General features: G+C 43.6%; 1 protein-coding gene across 1 annotated transcript in view; it reads left to right on the forward strand.

Annotated features, from left to right (window-relative positions):
* Positions 1 to 25,669, forward strand: part of SH3KBP1 (SH3 domain containing kinase binding protein 1) — a 368,936-nt gene that overhangs the window by 245,579 nt on the left and 97,688 nt on the right. The window contains exon 8 of the mRNA XM_065400133.1: positions 15,982 to 16,057. Coding sequence (XP_065256205.1) covers positions 15,982 to 16,057 — 76 coding nt within the window. The remainder of the gene's footprint in view (positions 1 to 15,981; positions 16,058 to 25,669) is intronic.

Genomic DNA, 25,669 nt, shown 5'->3' on the forward strand with positions numbered 1-25,669 from the left:
AAAAAGATGACTCTTGCATTGTCATAATACCAGTACATTTTAAGTTATATGTTAAGTGCAGTACTGGTAGGTAAAATGCATGTACTGTTTACTTTTCATATACTGTAAATAACAATCAATGACTGTCTGCATACACAGCATACTACAGGATGTTACATTTGTACATTTAAAACTATAGAAAAAATGGAATGATACTGGATTACCTGACAGTCTGTAATCATGCCATTGAGTGTGTTATAAAGCATACCCACAACAGAGTAGAATGAAGGCTGAACATGCAATCTGAATTCAGTCATTTCCTACCTTTTTAATGCTTCTGTGAAACCACACACTATTACTAGTTTAAATTACTGTATTTGTAAATAACATAGTAAAGTGGCTAATAGGTAATTAATCTCATGGAACTAGCCAAGGTTTTCTTTCAGTAAACAAATGGACAGATACATATTTGAACTCCTGCTTCTAAAAGTGCTGATGTCTTTACGCCCTCTATTTTATTTTAAAGGAACTCTTTTTTGTTGTTTTAAACCTTCATTTAGCAACAGCAAATAAAAACATGAAAAAATAATAAATACAGAACCGTCAAGCTGCCTGCATAGTAGATCAACTCAACCATATTATATTTTTGTAGCCTCTCCCATTTTCATTGTTTGTCATCATTTGTAGTGTTGTCTACAAGCAAATTGGTGCTGGGCTTGTCATTTTTGTCTTTAAAGTGTCATGTACACACAGCACTGTATAAATAACTCTTCTTCCACCAAGATAAGTGCTTTTTGTTGTTCATCTTAACGTGTTATTTTAAAGTGTCTTTTCAAGTCTTACCGGCCAAGTATGACTTTCTAAACTGGGACACAGCAATGCCTTTCCTCTTGAAGCTCCTGCATGACAACAGGGAGGAGCCCAGAAACATAATTAAGGCTAAGACATCCTTACAGAGACATAATTGGTGGCTAAGACATCCTTACAGGTGGTAATCAACAGTGCTTCTCTTGCTATAACCACAAGAGCATTCAGAGTGATGTTTCCACCATGGCAGAGCTGGGCAGAGGTGTAGATGGAGGAAGCCATTCAGATGAACATAGGAGACAACTATATAGAAAGTCAGGAATTTAAATCCACTCTGCTGCTGTTTCCTTCCTTTTTTAAGGACTTTTTTTTTTAAATGTGAGAATTAAACTTCTCCCTGTCTGAAGTGCCACTGTACTGACCCTTCAGTTACTGTTAATTCTGTTCTTTCAGCAGAGCTCATATAGAGGGTCAGGAAAACCCCATGGTAGTAAAACTAAGTGTTGCTGGCATAGAAGACAGTTCACATAGAGCTGAGTTCGGATTCACAGGAATAACTTATTCTAGTCACTTCTCCATTGTTAAATTTCTCTGACAAAGTGGGATACATTTACTTCTGGAGGACTTTATTGAAATGTAAAATAGTTCAGATTTGAAGCTTAAAAGACGTTAAGATTTGTGTCCCTTTAAGATGTAAGTAGAAAAAGTATTTCCCATCACCACAAAAAAAAACAACAACCCTGTTTAGTTGACAAGAAGCTTGTTTATGCTTCTGTTCATTCAACATCTGGAAGAAATTGGTAACTATTTTTGTTTGCTTCTTTTTTGTAGTTGAGAGCCTCCCTCTCATAATTTGCCTATCAGAGGAGATTTTTCTATTGTTGTTTTTTCATTTTCTTAGTTTTTAAAATAAATACAAAAGAACAAAGGCCTAGTTTTCTCTTGTTATAGTAATGGCCTTGGATTTGTGCCTGAAACAAAAAATTAATTCTTTCATCACATGTAAACAAGAATTCAAAAATAGTAGTTGAAGGGGAAAGGGAAAGCAATGGCCAAAGAAGCTTTGCATTCTTTTCCCCCTGCCCCAGTCAGTGGAATTTTCTGAACTTTTGAGAGCACTCTGAGATAGTGTGACTAGCCTCTTTCTCTTCTTTGCAGGCCCTTGTCACAATCACCAATGTCTGAATGGATGAGACAGGATTCTTTTCAAAGGGCACATCTTCACTGGCAATGTTAAAGTGAAAGTGCCTCGGCGGCAGCACTTTAACATGGCTGTGTAGTCGCGGCAGAGTCCCAGCACTATAAAAAAATTACCTCCATGAGGGGAATAGCTACTAGATTGTCACTTTACAGCTCCGAAACTTTCAGCTCTCAGGGGGATGTATTTTCACACCCCTGAGCGAGAAAGTTGCAGCGCTGTAAAGTGCCAGTGTAGACAAGCCCAAAGTCTGTAGTGTCAATATAAATTCTAAATGGAAGACAGTGGTATACACTACAGTACAGTGCTAGGCTCTTAAACTGGTGCAGCAGTTCTGTATTTCCTTGATAGAGTCCTACTATTCTGAAATAAGTGTCCTCACAGGCAGGGCCGGCTCCAGGCACCAGCTGAGCAAGCTGGTGTTTGGGGCGGCAGATTGTTCGAGGCGGCATTCTGCCCAATCCTAGGGTGGCACGGCCGCTTTTTTTTGTTGTTGTTCCGCTCCAGCCACCCTGTAGGGGGCGGTGGCGCAGAGAACCAGAGCGCCCTGCAGGGCAGTCCTCTTCCTTCCCTCCCCGCCGACCGGAGCGGAGCCCTCGCGGCAGGCGGCAGGAGGCGGCGCAGCGGGAGGGGCCGCGTGGCAGCGCCCCTGCTGTAGCCCTGGCCGCCCCCTTCTCTCTCTCTCCCGCCCGCTCCCTCCCCCTCCCCCCCCAGCCAGTCCCCCTGCACCCGCGCTCCGGCCGCGCCGCAGGTTTTTTTTTTTTTTTTTTTGCTTGGGGCGGCCAAAAAGCCAGAGCCAGCCCTGCTCACAGGATCTTAAACAGGTAAATTTCCAAGTGTAGACAAGCCCTTAAGTTGTTGCCATGAGAAGCCTACCTATGTTAATGCATAGGTGTTAAGGGGGAATTGTATTCCTTTAACTGTTGTGCTGGAGTATAACAGAGCCTTCAGTCCTGACCTGATTAGATCACGAGTGAGAGCTTGACTTTGCTTAGCATCCAGAATCACAAAATCACCACACCATTTGAGTTGCAAATTGTTTATAACATTGGACTTGTGCCTCATTTTGATTCTTTATGATCTATAAAGAAGATCTAAAATATTTTAAAAAAAATCTTGATCAATTTTTCCCTCAAAACCCAATCTTTTCCGGTTGTGGTGAAGGTCTTGTTGAAGAGTTCAGGCCACGTTTATTGTGGCACCTTATTTGAAGGAGTGTGGGTGTGGAATCTTTAACAAAGGCAGCTTCTGTATTGCTAACTCACATTATTTTATCATGAGTTTTGTAATATTAAGCGTTTAGCTCCTGGAGTCATGTGACTATTTGATAATCTCACATTTTCATTTAAAAAAAAAGTAAGTTTATGGCCCTCATAGTTCTGAAATAAAGCTTGAAAGTGTGACCTGAGTGTATCCTAATGGTTCCAAAAACAGAACGCAAACAAAATCAACCCCCACACCGAATGCATTATTTTAAAAATATCTCTTGATTTAAGATAATCTGACAATTTTTGTTTGCTTGACTGATGCTTTTTCAATGCGTAGGATTGGCAATACTACAACCTTTATCCAAAATGTTATTCATAGAAGTAATACAGGACTTCAAAAAAAGTTTTCCCTTCTCAGTTGCTCAGCTTTCCCCATCTTGATTCTTGTGATGTCAGTATTTCACTAGTTCTCCAGTCATCACTGAATGTTCCAGGCAGACAAGCCCTCATTTTTAATGTAAAATACAAGTAGATTAATAAAAAAAAAATCTTTCAGGCTTTCTGTATAATCATAAAGAAGAAAAACTGGGCGCAAGTCCAATTTTTCTCCCTTTTGCATGTCACCTTTAAGAAAGGCTCAGGTGTTGCAGGTGACGGCTGAAGGACCTTAACTGAGCAATGTGATGGAAACTTGCATGTTGTCTGCCCATGCTATGCTTTGTCCTGTGTTGTCCATCACTCTTATGGATATCACCCCGATTCCAAATTATATAGGGGGAAAGAGCATTATTTATCACACAATGACTTCAAGAGAGGTAACTTGCCATCTCTACAGTGTTATGGCAACTTTTAGTTCGATAACTGGGAAAAGCATGGACTGCAGTGATAGGGCTATGCAGTGTATGTGACTTCACAGTGCCATTGAAACCCATTGTATTAACTACTGCCTGTTATTTTAATGGTAGGCATTGGCTTCATGAAACCAAGCATGAATGCCTGCAGTTTGCTGCTAAATCTGTGACATCTCTCTTAATATCTGTACAGCAAAGCTTGGTCAGTATTATTATTTTGATTGGCTGTTTTTGTGCAGGAAAGGTCTCCTTCCCCTTTCATCTTTAGGATCCACTTGCTTGTAGCCATAAATATGGGGGATTTGTGTTTGACAGCTACATAATCCAACTATTGTTACCCCACAGGACTGGCAAGATCAAGATACTCTTGTTTTGGTGATGTATTCTGGTGCCTGTTGAGAGGCAGCCTGGGCTAAGAGGCAGGAGATCTGGGTTCTCTCCCTGTGTCCACAACAAATTCCCTTTCTGTTCTTAGACAAGTCACTTTGTGTCTCAGTTTCCCCATCTGTAAAGTAGAAATATTAATATCTACCTGCTTCAGAGGGATGGTGATTCTTCATTAATGTTTCCCTAGTGCTCTGAGATCCTTCCTCATAAAAATGTTAGTACTTAGGTTGTGGTGAATTTGGGAGATGAATAAACAAAAATGAAAGCAAATATTTGATATTCATACTAACTATTATTGTATGTCAACATTTTGCTGTGTGAATCATTGTTTCTGAAACAGCTTAAAGATTGTATGTAATGTTTTTCTCTCCAGCAGGAAGTGGTTTCTTCTTTACAGTATAGTAAGGAAAAAGTGGGGGAGGGTGAGAAATTGTATCAAGATCTTGCCAAGCAAAGTTAGAAGTGTTTGTCATTGATCCTGTGGAGAACTAGGAAATATCTATATTATTTTTATGAACATTGTGCTTGCCTCTCCGTATTTGTTCATGGTGGGTTACTTGCTATGGAGTTAGATCAAAAGGGGTTGTTATGGAAAACAAGCAGAAAACGATAAATAGTGGCCTAGATAAGAAGGATCCCAGCAAACAGTCAAACACAATAGCCAGATTTATAGCCATGAAGAAGCTACTCCTCAGACTTAACCCTGGTTACATAGCAGTTTTCGTGGGAACCTGGAGATCAAAAGGCACTGATCAGTTAAAAGATCTTCCCTTCAGAAAGAGAGGTGGGAAGTTATCAGCTGCTGCAGGCTGACACAGACTGATTTGAGAGTCTGGGGTCTGCAGCAAATAGGTTGTAACTTGGGAGCCAAGAGAACAAGATGCCGCAAAGCTTAAGTAATGCCTGCTTAGGGGCTTGAGAGTTATGTCTACGGCCCTACCAAAGCCACGGCCATGAAAAATGCATCACGGACTGTGAAATCTGGTCTCCCAACATGAAATCTGGTCTTTTGTGTGCTTTTACCTTGTATTGTACCAATTTCATGGGGGAGACCAGCATTTCTCAAATTGGGGCTCCTCATCCAAAAGGGAGTTGCAGGGGGTCACAAGGTTATTTTAGGGAGGTCATGGTATTGCCACCCTTACTTCTGCGCTGACTTCAGAGTTGGGCGGCCGGAGAGCGGTGGCTGTTGGCCAGGTGCCCAGCTCTGAAGGTAGCATCCCACCAGCAGTAATGCAGAAGAGTGGCAATACCATACCATGTCATCCTTACTTCTGCACTGCTGCCTTCTGAGCTGGGTGGCCAAACTATGGTGGCTGCAGAGGGCCCAGCTCTGCAGGCAGCAGCACAGAAGTAAGGGTGGCAATAACGTATCATGCCACCCTTACTTCTGTGCTGCTGCTGGCGGATTGCTGCCTTCAGAGCTGGACTCCTGGCAAGCAGCTGTCGCTCTCCAGCTGCTCAGCTCTGAAGGCAGCGCCACCGCCAGCAGCAGCGCAGAAGTAACGGTAGCAGTACCACAACCTTCCCTACAACACCTTTTTGGGTCAGGACTCCTACAATTACAACACCATGGAATTTCAGATTTAAATAGCTGAAATCATGAAGTTTACGATTTTCTAAAACATATGACCATAAAATTGACCAAAGTTGAATTTGGTTGGGCCCTAGTTATGCCAAACAAAAGTATGCCAGTATGTGCATAGATCTGTGTTATTTTAAACCCATTCCCTGGAGTGCTGTGCACCTTTTGGCAATATAAATCATACTTCATTTTGAAAAAGCTGGTGGGCATAACAGCCATCCTTCCATTCAGGCTAAATTACGGAGCAGTTAAATGCATCTTTGTTTAGTAATAGCTGAAACAAGAGAGGCCACTGCCCAAAACATAGACCCTCATGGCAAGACCGAGCAGAAGTCATGCCATGCTGACTGAGGGGTTTCTTTAGGACTGATACAGCAAATGCAGGGGAAAAGGTATTGATTGGTGGAGGTGTCTGTGCGTTTGTGAGAAGGAGGAAAATACACCAGAGTAGCAGGAGAAAAAAAGGACTCAGTCAGAACAAGCCCCGGGAGCACGGCCCTGACAAAAACTGAGAGAGAGCTTTTGGGATAAGTGCTGACTGGAAAGGGGCAACTCTGAGCAAAGACACTGTCTTTCGTTGTTTGATGCCTGGTGTGTTCAGGGAAACTGGACTTTATGCATTCCTTATATGTAAACAGGATTGCATCACAAATGCCTAACTCCATTATCAGTTTCTCTTCATAATGGAAACAACCCACAACATCCTGAATTTGACTTACCACTAAGGTCATAAAGGGATAACAATACTATTGCTGTCCACAGGCTCCCAAAGGGAAACCCTTGCAGGTGCCAAGTCCGTTGGGCCTGCTAGATATTATGGTTGGCAAGTGGGGGGTAGGGAAGGGTGTAACCCTGAAATATAGTTGAAGAGGCTCAACTTAAATGTATACCCCAAATTAAAAAACGTAGTAAGAGAACCAAAAAAGTGACACCATGGCTAAACAACAAAGTAAAAGAAGCAGTGAGAGGCAAAGAGGCATCCTTTAAAAAGTGGAAGTTAAATCCTAATGAGGAAAATAGAAAGGCGCATAAACTCTGGTAAATGAAGTGTAAAAATATAATTAGGAAGGCCAAAAAATAATTTGAAGAACAGCTAGCCTCCTTTTACTGAGCTAAGTGGGCTCCCTTCAGCTGAGTGAGCCCTTGTTCGCAAGGGAGGGTGGATTTTACCTCAGGGACTCATCATACTGCAAGGGAGGAGAAGCTGGTGCAGGGAGGCTGAGCTCGCCAGGCCCATGTTCTCTATGGGGGCCGGTTAGGGGCAATAGGGCACGACGCAGGGGGAATTGGTCCCAGGAGTGAGGGGCCGGCCAGGAACAATAGGGCCCGGGCTGGTTAGGGTGCCGATACGTCCTGTTTTGGCCAGGACAGGCCCCTTTTTCAGCTCTGTCCTGGCCGTTCCTACTTTTTCACCAAACCTGGGCATTTGTCATGGCTGCAGGGCAGAGCAGAGAGAGGCGGCTGCTGCCTGGCGGTCAGCTAAAGGCAGCAATGCCCGCCAGCAGGAAACTGGAGAAATTTGCTGCTGGCGGGCAGTGCTGGCTTCAGAGCTGACCCCGGGGTGGCGCAGAGCTGAGGGGGGGGGGGGATCAGCCTCAGCCGGGGGAAGCGCGGAGCTGGGGGGAGGAGGGGATCAGTCCCAGCTGCAGGCAGCACAGGGCTGGGGGTGGGGATTGAGCCCCAGCTGCAGGCGGCACAGGGCTCGGGGATCAGCCTCAGCTGTGGATGGCACAAGGCTAGGAGGGGAAGACCCCACCCTGGGCAGTGCGGAGCTTTGGGGGGGGGAGGCAGCCCCAGATAGTGGCCGACATGGGGTGGGGTGGGTCAGCCCCAGCCCCAGGAGGCATGGGGAGGGAAACTTGGGCAAGCCCTTCACAGGTGGAGCGGCAGCTCCGGCAAGCCCCTGGCTGTCCCTGTTTTTACTTTAAAAAGGCAGGGATGAGAACTACCTAACTTTCTGTCTCTTCCCTCCCTCCGGTGGAAGCTTGTGTTATTGTGCCTGACCAGACAGGTTCTCTGGAGCAGCTCATGCTGACCTCCCACCCAGAGGGTCTGCGATTAACGCACATTAAAAAATTAACGCATTAATTGTGCTGTGCATTAATCGCACGCGTTAACGGCAGTTAATTGACAGCCCTAATAATAAGTCACCAGGACCAGATAGTATTCACTCAAGAGATCTGAAGGAACTCAAATGTGAAATTGCAGGACTGCTGTCATCTGTAAACTATCATTTAAGTCAGCTTCTGTACCAAATGACTGGAGGATAGCTAATGTGACATCAATTTTTTAAAAGGACTCCAGAGCTGATCCTGACACAGGCCGGTAAGCCTGACATCAGTGACGGGCAAACTGGTGGTAACTATAGTAAAGAACAAAATTGTCCGACACATAGATGAACATAATCTGTTGGGGAAGAGTCAACATGGTTTTTGTAAAGGGAAATCATGCCTCACCAATCTACTAGAATTATTTGAGGGGGCCAACAAGCATTTGGACAAGGGGGATTCAGTGGATTTAATGTACTTAGATTTTCAGAAAGCCTTGGACAGGGTCCCTCACCAAAGGCTCTTAAGCAAAACAAGCTGTCATGGGATAAGAGGGAAGGTCCTCTCATGGATTGGTAACTGGTTAAAAGATAGGAAACAAAGGATAGGAATAAAGTGGTCAGTTTTCAGAATGGAGAGAGGTAAATAGTGGTGTCCCCCAGGGGTCTATACTGGGACCAGTCCTATTCAACATATTCATAAATGATCTGGAAAAAAGGGGTAAACAGTGAGGTGGCAAAATTTGCAGATGATACAAAACTACACAAGATAGTTAAGTCCCAGGCAGACTGCTAATAGCTACAAAGTTTCTCTCAAAACTGGGTGACTGGGCAACAAAATGGCAGATGAAATTCAATGTTGATAAATGCAAAGTAATGCACATTGGTAAACATAATCCCAACTATACATATAAAATGACGGGGTCTAAATTAGCTGTTACAACTCAAGAAAGAGATCTTGGAGTCATTGTGGAGAGTTCTCTGAAAACATCCACTCAAAGCAGTCAAAAAAGCTAACAATGTTGGGAATCATTAAGAAAGGGATAGATAATAAGACAGAAAATATCATATTGCCTCTATATAAATCCATGGTACGCCCACATCTTGAATGCTGTGTGCAGATGTGGTTGCCCCATCGCAAAAAAGATGTATTGGAATTGGAAAAGGTACAAAATATGGCAACAAAAATGATTAAGGGTATGGAACGGCTGCCATATGAGGAGAGATTAATAAGACTGGGACTTTTCAGCTTGGAAAAGAGACGACTAAGGAGGGATATGATAGAGGTCTATAAAATCATGACTGGTGTGGAGAAAGTAAATAAGGAAGTGTTATTTACTCCTTCTCATAACACAAAAACTAGGGGCCACCAAATGAAATTAATAGGCAGCAGGTTGAAAACAAACAAAAGGAAGTATTTCTTCATACAACGCACAGTCAACCTGTGGAACTCTGCCAGAGAATGTTATGAAGGCCAAGACTATAACAGGGTTCAAAAAATAACTAGATAAATTCATGGAGGATATGTCCATCAATGGCTATGGATGCCAGGATGGGCAGGGATGGTGTCCCTAGCCTCTGTTTGCCAGAAGCTGGGAATGGGCGACAGGGGATGGATCACTTGATGATTACCTGTTCTGTTCATTCCCTCTGGGGCATCTGGCATTGGCCACTGTCGGAAGACAGGATACTGGGCTAGATGAACTTTTGGTCTGACCCAGTATGGCTGTTCTTAAGAGTGGTTGGATTGCGAGGGCCAACCTGAAAGAGAAATGGAGGCTTGGGACTGCCACTTGAAAGAGGTGAACTCGGGAGACTGGAGAAGAGTCTCAGATGGGGCAGCTTACCCAGGGACCATGACAGCTCCCACACTTAGTAAAATGCCTAACTCTCCTATTTAGAGGTGAAAGAGAGTGTGGTAGGGTATGTTGGTCTTTGGAGTTGAGCAGGGGAGAATCTATCTGGACCAAAAGCAACCTTTGTGAGCTGGTCCCTGGAAAGAAAACCGACTATTAGAGGGATGTGTCCAGGATCAGCAGGAATTATAAAGTTGGATATGCTTAGTCCTTGTTACCTGCCAATGACCTCAGGAGGTACTTGACCTGCCGACTTTCCCTAGGAAGGGGCCTAGGATGACATAAAGACAAATCAGAAAGCTGACAGCAGGAACTCTGGCCCAAATGCAGGGGAGGGGGATTTATCTATCTTCTGGACTTCTTTTCTTTCCTTTCACTTACTACAGATTAGTAACTGTGAAAGAAACACCTACTGTGGGATTCTTCTCAGAGATGTCCTTGGTTGGCTGTATGTTTTATTCTTCTGAAAACCTAATAAACAGTCAGAGTGTTGACTATGTTGGAATAGAGAGGATCCTGTGTCTCAAGCAGTGGAGGAAAGTGACCTTATATCTATTTTTAAGTTAACAATTCAAGTTTTATTGGTTTTCAGAATAAAAAGAAATGGAGATATTATGTATCAAACTATACTCAAAAGGCAATGGAATCAAGCTTTCAATAAAAAGAGAGGTATTAGTATGTACAAATTGTGTAAAGTTTCCTGAATACCTTTCACTGGAGGACTAGAGGCATAAGTGGAAAGTAACTGTGCTGCCAGGGCACGCCTATCTAAAGCCAAATTTATGTAATTTACATTGTTATATATTCACTTCCTCTCCTAGTAAATCAACTGGCCCTCCCCTCCCCATCACCAATTAGACATTTCCCTTGCCCTTCAAAAACTTCATTCGTAACATTCCCTAATTCTGACACACACACATCAATGAATTCTGGGCTCATCCTCTCCTTGTTGTTGAGTTCTGGGACCTCCCTGCTGTTCCCCAAATAAATACATTTTGGGGATCCCAAATCGTGTTGCAGGGCATCCTGTCCTCCCAGCAACTCTTCTGCATGTATACCACTCTGTTCCTTTCCCCCACTCCCCTCTGGGTAAAACACCCAGGAGGCCCAGTGTCTCATTTTCTATCTTTTTAAGAAAAAGGGTGCCTGGGCCAGTTGGCTCAGCTTCTGTCCTCCCCTTCTGCAAAAGAGTAGTATCTTGTGCCACTCTGCTCTCCTACCTCCTGTCTTGAGCAAAGAACAAGTGGCCAGGGGCTGCTGTGTTTCCTGCTGACCTTCCAGTAAAGCAGCCAATGGTGTTTGGGCCATTCTTTTTCCTTCCTTTCTCCCTTCCTTCCAAGGAAGCAGGTCCGGCTCCAGGCACCAGCCCACCAAGCTTGTGCTTGGGGCGGCACCTGGAGGGGGGCGGCGCGGTGCTCCGGCTCCGGCCACCAGGGAGAGCGGAGCCCCGGCCGGGCACTCCGCCCTCCTCCCAGGGCTCCGGCCGCCCTCCCCCCGCGCCCTCCCCTGCCGCGCAGGGGGGGCGGCCGGAGGCTTTTTTGCCTGGGGCGGCAAAAAAGCCAGAGCCGGCCCTGCAGGGAAGGACGTTCACCAGTCCAACCCACCCCACAAGTCTGGAATGCACTAGCTTCATCTTGTGTTCAATTAGTTAATGTTTGTTGTTGTCTGTTGTTTCTAGTTCATAGATACATTTTTCCATGAACTAAACTAAAAAAAAAGCCTTTTTTTTTTTTTTTTTTTTGGTTTTAGCATATAGTCAATGATTCACCCATGGTAAAAAAAAAAAAAAAAAAAGCATATGGAAACCAAAATATTTCTTCCTAATTGTTTCAGTGATATTCTCATTACAAAAAAACAATTTGAAAAATCCTTTGAGTCTCTTGTTGGAGCGAGGGTAACATACCTGTATTTGTACTTGTGCTGGAGCACCCGTGGGAAGAAATAGCTCAGCACCCACCGGAAGCCCCGCGGAGCAGCTCCCCTCCCCCTACCCCCAGCGATCAGCTGTTCAGTGGCATGCAGGAGGCTCAGTGGGGGCAGGAAGAGGCAGGGGGAGGGGGCAGAACGGGGCAGGAAGAGGCGGAGCGGGGGCGGGACGAGGCAGGGCAGGGGCTTGAGGAAGGAGGTGGTGGCTTGGGGAAAGGGGCAGAGAGGGGGTCCAGCATCCCGGGGGAAATCACAAAGTCAGCACCTCTGATTTAAAGCATGTGCTCCAATATAGCGCCAACCTGTTTTTGATCCAGAAACATAGGTGAGTTTTTGATATGGGAATATATACTGTTCCAAGTGTGTGGGGAGGTATGTAGCCACTCTTGACCCCACTTGCCTCTCCAACTACCACTCCATCTCCTTTCTCTCTTTAATCTCTCAGTCCATTGAATGCATTGTCTACTATTGATGTCTGCTGTCTGCAAATTTGACACCATCAAATTAGGCCTCAATAAAGACTGGGAGTGGCTGGGTAACTACAAAAAATAAATTTCCCTCTGTTGATACTCGCACTTTCTTGTCAACTGCTGGGAATGGGCCACATCCACTTTGAATTGGCCTTGTTAGCACTGACCCCCCACTTGGTAAGGCAACTCCCATCTTTTCATGTGCTGTATATTTACACCTGCTTACTGTATTTTCCACTCCATGCATCTGATGAAGTGGGTTATATCCCACGAAAGCTTATGCCCAAATACATTTGTTAGTCTCTAAGGTGCCACAAGGACTCCTCATTGTTTTTACTCCCATCTTCTGCCTTGAATTGCACTGAGACTGCTCTTGCCAAAGTCTCTAATGAACTTGTCCTAGCCAAATCTCAGAACTAGCAGTCCCTCCTCATCCTGCTTGGCCTGTCAGCCGCCTTCCTCACAGGCAACCATGCTCTTCTTCTTGAAATGTTTTCCTCCCTTGGCTTTTGTGACTGTCCTCTCCTGGTTCCGATCCTACCTCTCTAATTGATCCTTCAGTGTATCCTTTGCGTATCTACCTTATCCTTCCGTGGAGGTTCCACGGGGCTCTGTCCTTGGTCCCCTTCTCTTCTCCTTCTTCACCTTATGACTGAATAATCTCACCCACAAACAAATTCAATTACCAACTCTGTGCTGGTGACTGACAGATCTACTTCTCTACTCCAGACCTAAAATCTCAACCCGTCTCTCTGACATCTCCTCATGAATGTCTAGCTATCAGCTCTAGTACAACATGGCCAAACCCGGCTCTTAATTCCCCCCGCACTCCGCCCAAGTCCTCCCCACCACTTCCTTTCTCAGTCACTGTGTGGACAATACCACCATCCTGCTTGGCACTCAGGCCAGTAACCTGGGCATCATCTTCAACTTAGACCTCTCTATTTTCTTGTATCCAGGTTATGTCTAAATCTTGCAAATCCTTTCTGCATAACATCTCTAAGATACGACTTTTCCTATCCATCCATACAGATAAAACTCTTGTCCAGTCTATCATCATTTTCGTTACTGCAATATCCTTTTCTCTGGCCTTGACAAATGCAGTTTTGCCTCACTAATATCTATTCAGAATGTTCCTACAAAGATCATTTTCCTAGCCTGCCACTTCAGAAATATCAACCCTCTCTTTGAGTCCCCACTCTATTGCGTCAAACATAAGCTTGTTTGTCTTTACTTCAAAGGCCCTTCATGGCCTATCCCCACCCTAACTAGCATCTCTCATTCAGTGTCAAAATGTTAACTCCTGGCTCCGATCAGCCCAGGATGCCAGCCTCCATTGCCCCACTTGTTAAATTTTCAAACAAGCACCTTTGTGTTTTCTCCCATGCTGCCCTTCATGTGTAAGAGGAGCTCTCCTTAAACATCCACAAACTACCTCATTAGCCTCCTTCAAATCCCTCCTCAAAACTCTCCATAAGGCCTATAAAAAATGGTTAAGCTGCTGGTACACTAATATCACTGCCTGCCTTGCTAACCAATATTGTCTCTTGTTTTACTTTTACTTCCCCATCTGTCTACATCCATCTGTTGTCTCTTGTCTTATAGTTAGACTGAAAGTTCTTTGGGGAAGAGACTGTCTTTTTGTTCTGTCTTTGTGCAGCACCTACCACAGTGGTTCTCAACCTGCAGCCCAATTAGCACACAGCTGCGTCCCAGCTATGCGCTAAAAAAAATTGCAAAGCTTGCTGCTCCTCCAGTCTGGCAGGGTGTGGGGCCGGCTGATGGGGAGATGGCGGCAGGCAGCCCTGCTGGAGCACTTTTGCCAGCAGCGAAGGCTAAGCAGCCCTCTGTGGCAGGGAAAGAACTGAGCAGTCCAATGCAGGGGGCCCTGCCAGGCAAGTGGGTACTGAGGGAGCTCAGCGTGTGCGGGCCCCACTCCTGCTCCAGCATGGCTATTCGCACCGCTCCCCAGGGGCCAGCGCGATTCCTGGCTGCGCTGCCAGCTCAGCCCGGCAAACACAGTCATCTCCCAGCAGGGTCGGTGAGTGTGGCTGGGGGGCAGGGCAGGGTGTGGGAGAGTGGGTCTCGGGGACGGATCTAGGGGGGTTCTGGGAAGTGAGGGTATGTGGGGCAGTGGGGGGCTTGTGGGGGATGCTGGGCAGCCTAGGCACAGGAACTAGAGGGTTGGGGGGGTCCTACAGCACCCCTAGGTTTTACGCAGAGCTCTGCTGCCGGCCCTGCGTCCGGGGCCCCGGCTCCACTCTGTGGAGGGGTCTCTCGGTGGGGGGGGGGAGGGAGGTGCTGGGCATATGGATCTGTGGGGAGTCTTAGCAGGGGGTCAGTATGGTTATAGGGATCTGAGGGGGGTGTCTCTGGGCAGAGGAGCGCTGGGCATAGGGAATTGGGGGGCACTGGGCAGGGAGTCGGTGTGGCGCATGGCACGGGTCTTCCCCCAAAGGGAAGGGGCACTCTGGCAGCACAGGGTTGGCCAGGCCAGTGTGTGTCTGGCACAGTGTTTCTCAACCTGTGGCCCACAATGGTAAATAGGTTGAGAACCACTGACCTAGCACAGTGGGGTTCTGGCCCATGACTGGGGGCTCCTAGGTGCCATGGTTATACAAACAATAAAAATAGCCAGGTCCTTGACCACAGATATTACCAGGCTTTCCAGGGGCATAATTTTGTTGTGGGTTAGAATAATATATTTACAAAATTAAAATTTAAAAAATGGACATATACAAAGATCACTGTCAGGGCATGTCTACACTTATCTCCAGAGTGATCGATCCAGCGGGGGTTGATTTATTGTGTCTAGTGAAGACACGATAAATTGACTGCTGAGCGCTCTCCCGTCGACTCCGGTACTCCACCGGAGCGAGAAACAATAGGCGGAGTCGACGGGGGAGCGTCAGCAGTCAACCTACCACAGTGAAGACACCACGGTAAGTAGATCTAAGTACATCGACTTCAGCTACCTAATTCACATAGCTGAAGTTGCGTAACTTAGATCGATCTCCCCTTCCCCCCAGTGTAGACCAGGCCTCAGTGAAGAAAAATGATGGTTGTGCAGTGTGTGCATACTGTTCCTTCAACTTAGCTGTCTAATACTGATGATACATTATTATTCACATGGTGAACTAGATAATATATGTACTTAAAATGACAAAAAGGGACACTGTCAACTTAAAAAGCACATTTATGTCTGAAATTTATTTACCTCCTATTGTTACTTGTTACACCTAATACTATTATGATAGAAGGAAATTGGAGGAATTTTTTTCGTTTTTTTCCCCCACATTGTTTCTTCGTTTGGCAGCACTTCATAATAGTCAGTTTCCCTGTATAATCCATTTACCTATCTTGTTTCTGTGGGTCTTTCATACAGCAACATTGAAGAGGAAAATATTTTTAAAAACAGGAAAATGTGACTGTAAAATCACACAAAAATTGGCAGAGGCATTTAGGGTAGGAGTACTACTTTGAAATCTTTTTACCTTTTTCTTTTTTCTCCCCACTTTGCCCCCTGCAAACTGACTAGATTTGGAGTTGTCCCTTTAATGTAATTCCCCCCCCCCTTTTTTTTTTCTTGCTCATGATTTCTGCACTGTTGTTAAAGCTTTAACTGGGAAAATAAAGGTTTTAAAGAGGAATAATTTATTTATTTCAGACTGTTGGGAAGAAATTACCTCCAGCTACAGCAGCTCAAGAGCCAACGAAAATAGAAATGGACAGCAGAACCAAGAGTAGGTCTCACTGTTTGTTTTTTCCTCATTTGCACTCAGAGCTTGAGCCTTTTGGGAAGTGTTGAATATTTTTTTCTTAGGTTTTGTTATGAGCAATTTTCTGTATGTCTGAAAAATAATAAAACCAAGACTACAAATATATTTTGCATGGAGCTTTTGAGTTGGCAATGTTTAGACAAGCCACTTTGTTTCTAAGAAGCTTTTGAATTGTTTTTGCCCTGATATTTTACCCCCAACTCTCTGCCACCAAAATCAAATAAAATTACATCATTCACCCTCAGGCTGAAGGCACTTATAGATTAATCAGATTTGAATGTGATCCAGCTTCAAACTGCAACGTATAGGTGTGTCGTAGACAATGCCCTAATAGTAACACCCTTCCTATTTTTGCTTTTTGTGTTTAGCTGTAAACAGTTCCATCGGGTGGTAGAGTTTATGTAAGAAACAAAAAATCCAACAAAGTATGAGCGTCTTAGTGTGTATAAATCATAGGTACCTAAAAAGGGATAAACGTAATAATTAAGCTTCTTAGGAAGATCACTGCTTTGTCCAATGGAGACATATTTAACTATCACACAAAGCAAATTAAACACAAACCACTCCTGCTTTAGTCTTGTTATTTTTTTTATAAAAATTATAATTAAATGCGTTGGGACCTAAGGGGAGGTAGACAGAACTAAGGGGGAAAATAAAGCCTGAATCAGCAAAGAAATTGATTAGAAAGTGAAACTTAGTATTTCTAGGTCAAAATTCTCCTCTCTGATCTACACTTGAGGCTCTTTATTACACATTATCCATTTACTCCCTTGATACCAACAGAGATCTCCACAGCTGATAAGAAATCTGTAATGTAGAATGGATAGGAGAATATGGCTCATAGAAATTAGAGCTGGAAAAGACCTTTCAATACATATGCAGTTCAGCATTATTACTCAATTATTTTTCAGTTTTAAATGAACCAAAAAATGATTTTTCCACTGCTTCCCTTTTGGAGCCTGGTCCATAACCTGAAAAGATCTCCCTGTTAGGAAATTGTTCCTAATTTGTAGATTACATTTTCCTATGTCTTATTTCATGTAATGACTCGTTTATATCACTTGAACTGCCAACACAATTTCTCTCCCTCTTGAAGTTTCTACCCTTCAGATTCTTGTGGGTAGTTAACACTGTGACGGGTTCCCCCCGCGGTACCTCCTGGGACTGGGATACCACTGAGCCCCCCGACCCACCAGCCTGGGCTCCTTCTCACACTGTATTGCTATGACAAGCTGCAAAGCCTTCCAGCCTGCACTTTCACCAGCACACATATAGGTAGGGCCACACCTAGCTGCAGTTACATGCAGGCTCTCTGTCCAGCTTCTGCAATGAACCAACAATGGAAAGGCTACAGCTAAGGCAACTCCCCAGGCACGCAGCCCCTCTGGAGAATAAGCCCAAAATTATACTGTCTTGCTCTGCACAGGGAACTGTACAGTGTAAGCTCAGAAAGTTCGCCCCCCCCTCAATGTGAAGAGGAATATGCAACAGTCTTTGCCCTTGAGCTAAGATTCCCATACACTTTACACCAACTCACTGGTTTAGATAAAGTAAAAATAAGTTTATTAACTACAAAAGATAGATGTTAAGTGAGTATAAGTGATAGCAAACAGATCGAAGCAGATTACCTAGCAAATAAACAAAAAACACAAACTAAGCTTAATATACTAAATTGATTGGATATGAATTAGCAAATTCTCACTCTAAAAGATGATACAAGCAGGCTACAGATTCTTAAGGGGAAAGCTGCACTTGTTTTACAGCTTGGAATCCCCAGGTGTTTCATTCGCAGGCTAGAAATCCCTTTATCCTGGGTCCAGCACTTCCCCCAGTTCAGTCTTTGTTCCTCAGGTGTTTCCAGGAGTCGTCTTGTGTGGGGAGTGAAGAACACCAGATGATGTCATTCCCTGCCTTATATCACTTTTGCATATGGTGGGAACCCTTTGTTTCAAAGCTTGGTTCCCAAACCAGTCTGTGGAAAAATACCGACATCCAAGGAGTCCAGCATCATGTGATCTGAGCACATGTCCTTGTAGGGTCATAGCAGCCATTACTCACAGGCTGTTTGGAGTGTTCTCAGGAAGACTCATCACCAGGTGGCAAATAAGCTTCTCCTAAGACCTATTGTTTTTTCCTAATGGCCCACTGCCCTGAATAGGCCCTTCTCAACCCACTGTCTAGACTGAAAGCATCTTGTCTAGTGGGTGTTACCCAGGTGTAACTACATTTGAAATATAGATATATAGTCAATATTCATAACTCCAGATACAAAAATGATACATTGCATACAAATAGGATACTCATATTCAGCAAATCATAACTTTTCCAATGACACCTCAAATGACGTATCTTGCATAAAATACATCATAATTCAGTCATAATCATATCATAATATCACTATGAAGAATATGTGGTTCAGTGTCACAAACATTTTCTCCCAAACTTTAGTAATCATTTAGACAATCTATATATATTTAATTTCTTATAGTTTTTCATTATGTGTTGCTTTCCTTAATAATTTTCGTTGCTCTCTGACCTCTTTCTAAATGTGCTGACACCCTGACATTTAATGCATGTCTGGTCTTCCTCCCGAATATTTTATGCACTTTTTGGTCCTTGGGACATAGCATCTCTTAATGCAGGTATCATATAGACAATACTGAACTTATAGAAATACTTATAAGCAAAGTACAGAGGTGGTGAAAGTTAGTTGTCGGATGTAAGCTGATAAGAAAATCATGGTAAGTAACAAAATAGGGCAACGTGCACCAACTTGCCATTATTTTAGCCTGCAAACTGGGTATAGTTTGTACACTGAGGAGGAGGAGGAGGAGGAAGAAAGGGTGTTGTAGCAGGAAAAAGGGCTGGAGCTGACCAGGAAGAGGCCATACAAGCAGTAAATTTCACTGCAAAAATTCTGAGGCGGAGAAAGCAGCTAAAAACCTATTAACATGAATGTAATATGAAGCAGTCCTCCTACTTTAATATACACATGAGTGGACTTTCCCAACACTCTTGGGTTTCATGCTTCCCCTGGAGTAAGCAGGTGCAATTCCGAATCAAAGGCAATAGGAGAGTGGCACCCTCTTATACTAAGATTAACCTTAGTCCCTGGTTGAATGGTGCTGCTACACTTCCCTGGAATATTCCTTTGACACTCTGATTTTTTTGGCCAGAAACATCCTCTCTTTCTTCTGCATCCCTCTTTCATCCGCTCTGTGTGCAAATACTCAATTTCTTATGTGTGTCCAAAACTGATGGGATGAGCAGATTCTTGCAAAATATCAAAATGGAATAAATTACACAACATTCCCATTTACACCCAGATTTTTGACCCCACACAGAACCTCTGAATTTTCCCCAAACTTTGTTGAATTAGGACATTTTATCCATGCTGGAACCTACAGGCTCCATTTGAACCTTTTTAGAGTCTGTACTCTTGCCTGGGAGACAGGGGACTGAGGCATGCATGTGGACTCATTGACTTTTAGGCCAGAAGGGACCATCGTGATCATCCAGTCTGACCTCTTGTACATTTCAGGCCACAGAAGCTCACCCACACACTCCTGTAATAGACCCCTAACCTCTGGCTGAGTTACTGAAGTTCTTAAATCATGATTTAAAGACTTCAAGGGACAGAGAATCCACCATTTACTCCAGTTCAAACCAGCAAGTGACCCATGCTGTAGAAGAGAGCAAAAAACACCCATCGGCGTTGCCAATCTGACCTGGAAGAAAATTCCTGGTGATCAGTTAGACCTTGAGCATGTGGGCAAGACCCTCCAGCCAGACACCCAAGAAAGAATTCATTATAGTAACTCAGAGCCCTTTCCATCTATTGCCCCATCTCTGGCTGTTGGACATACTTGCTACTAGCAATCACAGATGGGCCACAAGCCATGGTAGGCAATCTCATCATACCATCCCCTCCATAAACTTACCTAGCTGAGTCTTGAAACCAGGTAGGTGTTTTGCCCCTTTGAAGGCTGTTCATGGTGAAACCTTCACCTACTTTCAAGCCTAAGCTTGTTGATGGACAGTTTATATCCTTTTTTCTTTTGCCCACACTGACCCTTAACTTAAATAACTCCTCTCCCTCTGTTGTTTATCCCTCTGCTGTATTTACAGAAAGCAACCATATTTCCCCTTAGCCTTCAGTTGGTTAGGCTAAACACGCCAAGTTCCTTAACTCTCCCCTCTTAAGGTGGGTTCTCCGTTCTTCTGATCATTCTAGTATCCCTTCTCTGCACCCGTTTCAGTTTGAATTCATTTTTCTTAAACATGGGTGACAAAAATTGCATACCGTATTCCAGATACGGTCTCACCAGTGCCTTTTATAATGGCAATAACACTTCCCTATCTCTACTAGAAATACCTCACCTGATGCATCCTAGGACTGTATTAGCCTTTTTCATGGCCACATCACATTGGTGGCTCATAGTCATCCTGTGATCAACCAGTACACCCAGGTTTTTCTCCTCCTCTCCCTTTCAACTGATAAATCCCCAGTTTATAGTAAAAATTCTCGTTGTTAGTCCCTAAGTGCATGACCTTGCACTTTGCACTATTTAATTTCATCCCATTTCTATTAGTCCAGTTTTCAAGGTCATCCAGAACTTCTTGTGTGATACAATAAAATGTGCCTTAGCGACCACTTCTGAAGAGAGACCACCTATCACAAGTAACTACCTGCAGAGGCCACAGAATGTTTTTCCCCTATAATTTAACTGTGAAGAGTGACCACCTGTCATCTGCGACCAGCAACCATATTTTCTTTCTTCATCCATAAAAACAAACCTGTAGGACACATGATCTTCCTTACTTCTGTTCTGCTGCTTGCAGGTACCTGGCCAGCAGCCACTGCTCTCTGGTTGCCCAGCTCTGAAGGCAGCAAACCTTTGAAGAGAGTCCACCGCTTACAAGCGACCACTTTTGCTAACTTCCATGAGTGGTTGCTCTTGGCAGGTTTTACTGTATTCTGGTCCTCCTCAGTATTGGCAATACTTCCCAACTTTGTGTCATCCTCAGCTTTTATCAGCACATTCCTGCTTTTTGTGCCAAGGTCATTAATGAAAATGTTAAATAAGATTGGTCCCAAGACTGATCTATGTGGAACTCCACTAGTAACCTCCCTCCAGTCTGACAGTTCACCTTTCAGCATTACCTGCTGTAGGCAGGTTAACCAGTTCCTTACCCACCTTTCAACTCGTGTATTAATCTCCATCTTCTCTAATTTAACTAATAATTTCCCATTTGGAACCATATCAGATGTTTTACTGAAATACAGGTAGATTAGATTTACTGCATTTCCTTTGTCTAGAAAACCAGTTATCTTTTCAAAGAAAGAGATCAGGTTGGTCTGGCACAATCTACATTTTGTAAAACCATATTGTACTTTATCCCAATTACCATTTACCTCTATATCCTTAACTATTTTTAACAAGATTTTTAAAAAATATCCAATATTATATGAGAGAAATATTTTTGTAATAATAAACTTCATCTGTAATAGTCAAACCATAGGCATATGAGCCAATGTTCTCCATGTTAAGAAAGTTATTCCAAAAGAATTGTTCTATGGCATTCTGGGTATTCTCTTATGCTCTACGTCTGGTGCCTCTTTTACTTTATTACAATGCATCCAGAATTTCCCACAGTACCTAGATTGCATAACTTCCTGAATAAGTCTCAGTTTAGAAAGCTGTATAAACTAATTGTATAGTCCTATAGCATTTATGGATCAGTGTGAATACCTACTATTTGCATGCCTAAATAATAATCTCATGTTTATGCCATTATTTCCAGCCTACTAGGTATAAGTAAAAATAGAAAAGTAGAAACAGCTGAACAGTTCTCATGGGTACTTTTAAGGTTTCGGAAGTTGTATTAGGCAGGAGAATTTTCTTTGTGTTTTTTGAGAAGCTGCCACAAGAAAGCTGGATTAGCCATAAATCCAAAAAGTCTCCAGTCCCAGGCTGTTACTAAATGTTCCTCAAGAATGCTAGGTACCAGCATTCATCCACTCCATCTTGGAGTTTAGCTTAATTTCTCTTTCCTCTTTGCTGTGTTTTCAATGCAACACCTAATACAATGGGGTCCCAGTCCTGACTGGAGCCTATAGGTGCTAAACACAACAGACACTGCCACTCACTTGCAAAGGGGTAGCTTAAGGCACAATCCACTGATCCAGCTCCAAACTGAGAGAGGTCGCTTGGATTCACGATTTGGATCCTAGTATGCTCACTGCCACAGGGTGCTTAGAGGGGATGGAATGATGAGACTGCCAATAGTGTAATGTATCTGATCTGCGACTGCTAGAAGCAAATATCTCCAATGGCCAGTGATGGGATACTAGATGGGGAGGGCTCTGAGCTACTACAGAGAATTCTTTCCCAGGTGTCTGGCTGGTGGGTCTTGACCACATGCTCAGGGTCTAACTGATCACCATATTTGGGGTTGTGAAGGAATTTTACCCTGGGTCAGATTGGCAGAGACCCGGGGGCAGGGTGTTTGCCTTCCTGTGCAACGTGCGGCACAGGTCACCTGCAGATTTAAAGTAGTGTAAATTGTGGATTCTCTGTAACTTGAAGTCTTTAAATCATGATTTCAGGGCTTCAGTAACTCAGCCAAAGGTTAGGGGTCTACAGAAGTGGTTGGGTGAGGTTTTGTGGCCTGCAGTGTTCAGGAGGTCAGACTAACTAGATGATCGTGATGGTCCCTTCTGATCTTAAAGTCCCCCAGGGGTCTGTACTGGGACTAGTACTGTTCAACATATTCATAAATGATCTGGAAAAAGAGGTAAACAGTGAAGTGGAAAAATTTGCAGATGATACAAAACTACTCAAGATAGTTAAGTCCAAAGTAAACTGGGCAACAAAATGGCAGATGAAATTCAGTGTTGATAAATGCAAAGTAATGCACATTGGAAAACATAATCCCAACTATACAAATAAAATGATGGGTCTAAATTACCTGTTATCACTCAAGAAAGAGATCTTGGAGTCATTCTAGATAGTTCTCTGAAAATATCAATGTTGGGAATCATTGGGAAAGGAATAGATAATAAGACAGAAAATATATTGCCTCTATATAAATCCATGGTATGTCCACACCTCGAATACTGCATGCAGATCTGATCGCCTCATTTCAAAAAATATATTTTGGAATTGGAAACAATACAGAAAAGGGCAACAAAAAATGACTGAGGTATGGAACAGCTTCCATATGAGGAGAGATTAATAAGACTGTAACTTTTCATTATGGAAAAGAGACAACTTAGGGGGATATGATAGACGTCTGTAAAATCATGACTGGTGTGGAGAGAGTACATAAGGAAGTGGGGGGCAGGGATAGCTCAGTGGATTGCACATTGGCCTGCTAAACCCAGGGTTGTGAGTTCAATCCTTGAGGGGGCCATTTAGGGATCTGGGGCAAAAATCTGTCTGGGGATTGGTCCTGCTTTGAGCAGGGGGTTGGACTAGATGACCTCCCGAGTTCCCTTCCAAATCTGATATTCTATGATTCTAAGTGTTATTTACTCCGTCTCATAACGCAAGAACTAGGGGTCACCAAATGAAATTAAACAGCAGGTTTAAAACAAACAAGGAAGAATTTCTTTGCACAGTGAAACTGTGGAATTCTTTGCCAGAGGATGTTGTGAAGGCCAAGACTATAACAGGGTTTAAAAAAGAACTGGATAAATGTCTATAAGCCAGGATGGGCAAGGGTGCAAAACTATGCTCTGAAGCATCCCTAATCTCTGTCAGAAACTGGGAATGGGCGGGAATGGATCACTTGATGATTACCTTGATGATGTTCTATTCATTCCCTCTGAAGCACCTTGCATTGGCCACTGTCACAAGACAGGAAACTGGGCTAGATGGACCATTAATCTGACCCAGTATGGCCGTTCTTATGAGTCTATGAGTACATTGCTGACCTGCAGAGCGGCAGGAAGATTGGCGTGCCACCACAGAGCCATCCTTTCTTTGGCTAACGTTGGTGCTTCTTGCTCTCAGTTGCATAGCAGCAGCTGCAGTGTGAGATTGCATGCTGGTTGTAGCCCACAAACACAGAGAATGGGGAGCAGCTTCACTTCCCTTCTACCCTCTCTGCCCAACTGAGTGAGCCCCCTGTCTCTTTATTGGCCGATCATTCCACAAGAGGAGTACCCGGTGCCGAGTAATATTTGGTTCTCTGTTCTCCCCACGTCCAATTTAAGAGCCCTCTCTTTGTTGTGACTCTAGTGACATGAGGAAGAAGGGGGTGCAGCAGGCAGTAGCCAATCCAGCAGGCGTGCAACTAAACTCTGTGCCTTCTGGTCCCTTTGCTCATTTAGCCATGAGAAACGTCAGCTATTAAGCCAAGCAGACAACACAGAGGGCTTCTACCAGTCCAAGGCAGCAAAAAAGAGTAAGGATCTAAGTCTGGGTACAGTAGAAAGGACCCTCTGAACCCTGAGAGGGATAATATGGGAAGAAAAAAGGGTCCTCTGGCTTTCAGAGAGATAAAAGGATAGGAGGAAGGGTCCTCAGGGATCTGAGACACAAGGAGGAGGAAGCACTTCAGAGCTGGAGAACCATCAGAGTGAAAGAAGGGCCCTCAAAAATTGGGGGGGAGAAAGAGATGGGACCTCGGGGCTCCAAGGGCAAAGAGGAGGTGAAAGAGCCTGTAGAGCTTGAAGGGGCAGAATATGTGGGAGAGTCCTCGGGGTAGAGGGAGGCAGCAGAAAAAGAGGGCAAGGAGGAATGTCATTGAAGGTTTCTCATGAGTTTATAGGAGTGATTTTTGTAGGGGAAGACTGATATATTGTGCTGTGTTTGGGTTTTGGTGGGGGTAATGCTGATGATGGGTGTCCATATATTTTATATGCTTTTGGTATAGAATACGTTGTGGGGAGGTGTGTGTTTGTTGTGGGTTGGAGTTGCTTTTGGTGGGAGGGGCGCTAGCCTGTAGTGATAAGGTTGTGTTTTAGGAAATATTTATCCATTATTATAAGTATATGAGATTGGATTCTGAAAATCTGTACAGCAGAACGTTGCTAATTAACTGGGAGAACTATTGCAAATTATTGAAATTGCCAATTTAGAATGTAAATAAATGCAATAGAAAAATATGGATAATGTAGCACAAAATGCATTGTAATTTACTTTCAGGTACTTCATGGTGTTTCATAATATGTGTAAATGTATTACATTTTGTAAAAGTAACAAATTTTGTATAATAAGGAACTTTATTATAATGCTGTGTCTGATATTCCTGAGTAGTAGGCAGAAGATACCTCTTGGTACACATTATAAAATGTAAAGATTAGTTAATCTGGATTAGAGAGGTTCTAATTTATTCAAGGTTGTTATGTTTTGTTTGTTTCTACGGTGGTGAGGCAGTGTTCTGATATTCTCAGTATACATGGTGAAATTCTGTGGAAAAATCTATTTGGGTAATCCAGTTTTCGATCATGACTCTAATGATTTGTATAGATATTGAGCAGTAAAACTAAATTCTGCTGTACCTTGGATTTGGGTTTGAGTTGTTTGGTGTGTTTGTTTGTCTTTGCAACAGAGTTGCAGTCTTATC

The sequence above is a fragment of the Emys orbicularis genome, chromosome 1 (assembly GCF_028017835.1).
Source record: "Emys orbicularis isolate rEmyOrb1 chromosome 1, rEmyOrb1.hap1, whole genome shotgun sequence".
Lineage (NCBI taxonomy): Eukaryota > Metazoa > Chordata > Testudines > Emydidae > Emys > Emys orbicularis.